The sequence below is a fragment of the Opisthorchis viverrini genome (assembly GCF_000715545.1).
Source record: "Opisthorchis viverrini unplaced genomic scaffold opera_v5_271, whole genome shotgun sequence".
In the NCBI taxonomy this organism is placed as follows: domain Eukaryota; kingdom Metazoa; phylum Platyhelminthes; class Trematoda; order Opisthorchiida; family Opisthorchiidae; genus Opisthorchis; species Opisthorchis viverrini.
This window is the reverse complement of record NW_008751929.1, coordinates 479,659-482,720: the sequence shown is the minus strand read 5'-3', so window position 1 is coordinate 482,720 and position 3,062 is coordinate 479,659. Positions and strand designations below refer to the sequence as shown.

Here is a 3,062-nt window from a genome sequence, read left to right as displayed (position 1 = left end):
CAGAAGCTGTGTTGGTTGGGACATGTTTTACGCATGCCGAAGAGAGTATTGTTTTCCATGCCCAATTCGGAGTGGCGTAAACAGAGAGGTGGCCAACCCATGACCTGGCAGAGGAGTATGAAGGAGATGACGAAACGCTTGGGTGCTGTCGGTGCTACTCGCCTTCCAGGATGGAGACCGCGTGATCCTTACTGTGCCTGGTTGGAGACACTACAAGATATGGCTGCCAACCGATGTCAGTGGCGTTCTTGTTGTCAGTTTCTATCCAGATTGCCTGAGTGAATGTCTGTAGGTGTAGTCACCTCGGAATGATTGTGTTAAGCTAGCACTAAGTCCCTTCCCCGTCCACCTTTATTCTGCATCGGTGCTGAACGCTGATGTCATGCTGTCGATGATGATGATGATGATGGACATATTTTCCGCCGCTTGTCCACCTACTCCAGAAGACCATTTAAGGTCCGCAACTTCCACGGTGATGATGATGATGATGGACATATTTTCCGCCGCTTGTCCACCTACTCCAGAAGACCATTTAAGGTCCGCATTGAACTTCCACGGTGTATATTCGAGGCTACAACAGTCTACCAGTTCAAAGATGTACTAGATCAACATCTCATTAGAGTCCCTGGGACGGTGCTGGGAAAGGAGCATCGTCTTTTGTTAAGAGACGTTGATTATCACCATCATAGTAATAATACTCGCCCAGCTGTAGCACCATTTCGGTGCGTAGCTGCTATGCTACCCGAAGTAGACACGATCAATCAGGTGCTACCAGATTTCCCAAGCCTAGATAGGAGCATTTGGTATGCCGGTATCGGGTTCGAAACGCTAATCTTCTGGTTAGTAAGTTTACGCCAGCCACTTAGTTATCTTGATCTCTGGTTTCAACTTAGAACTGTTCCTTAATACTTCGAGGAACAGGTTGCACACATTTTAGAACCTCCGAAGTGGTAGACCTACCTGACCAGTACTATTCCAGGAATCTAAAATGGATGTTCAAAACATTCAGCTTCCCACGGATGTTCGCCGGTGAAACTTTTTAGCGCTTCAACCGCTTCATGGTGGTCCGTCGCGTAGCATCACTGACAGCTTCATGTTTTGAATAAGGCACTGCGTTGCTTTCAGGAATGGGCTTTGCAGATCAGCATGCTCTTAACATGGAGAGGAACATCCACTAAAATACCTGTGTTCAACCCCTACACCGATTAACTCCATCCGTGCATCCAGTTTGACATGCTGTTTTCCGCAGACGAACTAAGGGTGTGGCTGTTCGCCAATGCAGAGGCGGACAACCAAGTATTTTAGATTTTCATCAATCCCCTGTAGAGAGGAAAGCTACGATTTTGGGGGGCATGCCAACAAATTATCACAGGTATCACTCGATGTGTCTCCAAGTTAGAAGTCCGCTCTTAAATATGTACCAGTTTGAAAGTCTTTCTTGAGACCTTGGACTCGTGGTGTGGTTGAATCTGAGAACCAAGGATTCTAGCAAGGACTCCTTTCAGACTGATCTACGCTTGTCTTGCACCGGATGTCGTAGTTATTAGGACTATCCATACCGACGGTAAGAATACGACTACTCAGCATAGCCACACCATCCTTAGAATACCGAGCTTATGCAGAACCTCCCTCTTGACTAGAGTGAAATACGTGAATTCTTCTTCGAAGGACAGTCTCGTACGTTAAATTGATTGCCACGATCCGATCGAATGGAAATTCCAGTGCTTCAGTGTGTCCCAATAGTAGTCAAGAAAGTGAACCGAGGGCGACCGACTCCACATTTCCCGGTGTCATGCTTGGCAACACTTTACACAGGACATGCGACTATTCAGCTATATGTTCCAAAACGAAACCAATTGTTGATGGGAATAATGCGCACCAGAGTTGAGCAGAGTAGTAAAGCTTTATTGGGAAGCTATGTATCTCCCTTTGGCCAGCGAAAGGGTCGACTATCGTACTGTTGCGTCTCAGTGCTGTGCAGTCAGTGCTGTTAACTACACTAGCTCAACAGGGTATGCCCTATATTCACACGCTTCTGGGTGGATGAGAGTGTATGATGAGCTCTCCAAAAGCTTCCCTACAAAAAGTGGTGTCAGACAAGGATGTCCACTCCATTCTTGTTCCACTTCGTCATTGATGAAATAATGAGGCGAACACTGGACGGTCTTCAAAACCCCGGTGTTCAAAGTGTTGCTGGTGAGAGCTTTATTGATTTGGAGTGCGCAAATGACATCGTCCTCATCTTTGAAGACCAAAGCGAAGCATAAGCCCTGTTGAATAAACTGACCATCAACATACCATCTTTTGGCATACGTCTTGCACCTTTGAAGTGCAAAGTCATGCTTCAGAACGTATCGCCTGCAAAAATATCCCTTAAAGTCCAACGAGATTCACTGGAGACTGTGGAAAACTTAACACCTCTCGGTAGTTATATTAGCTCTGACGGAAGTGTGTCTGATGATGTCAGTACAAGAATCTCAAAGGCCCGGATCGCGTTTGCTAATCTGCATCACTCGTGGCGTCAAAAAGGCATCTCATCAGGTCTTAAGGGTCATGTGTACCAGGCTCCAGTAGGGGTTGTGTTTTTGTATGGGTGCGAGACATAGCCTCTGCGGACACATGATGTAAGGCGTCTTTAGGTTTCCGATCACCGATGCTTCATAAGCGTGGCGGGTTTTGGATGGCGTCAGCATGTTAGTAAGGAGATGATTAGAAAACGGGTATTTGTTTGTACTACAGGTACTTCAATCCGGGAAAACATCCAGCACCACCGACGACGATGGCTCGGTCATGTACGCATGCCGAAACACCGTCTACCGAGACGGGTGTTCTTGTACCTCCTGGATTGCGCAAACCGGGAGGTGGACAGTACATGACTTGGCAGAAAGGCGTGAAAAAGATCACGAAGAGTTTGGGTGTTGGTGTTGTACGATTTCCAGGATGAAGTCCCCGTGTACCCGCCCGTGCTTGGCTGGAGACGTTGCAAGAAATGGCGGCTAATTGATTTCAGTGACATACGTGCTGTCATCTTCCTTCCAGATAGTCTACTTGGGCGGTTGGAG

General features: G+C 47.1%; 1 protein-coding gene across 1 annotated transcript in view; it reads left to right on the top strand.

Moving 5' to 3' along the window:
* Positions 1 to 2,144: 2,144 nt before the first annotated feature.
* The window catches only part of T265_09374 (hypothetical protein), a gene marked incomplete at both ends in the record, with an annotated part of 15,606 nt that continues 14,688 nt past the window's right edge, over positions 2,145 to 3,062 (top strand). The window contains 4 exon segments of the mRNA XM_009175417.1: positions 2,145 to 2,196; positions 2,269 to 2,593; positions 2,740 to 2,926; positions 2,940 to 3,055. Coding sequence (XP_009173681.1) covers positions 2,145 to 2,196; positions 2,269 to 2,593; positions 2,740 to 2,926; positions 2,940 to 3,055 — 680 coding nt within the window.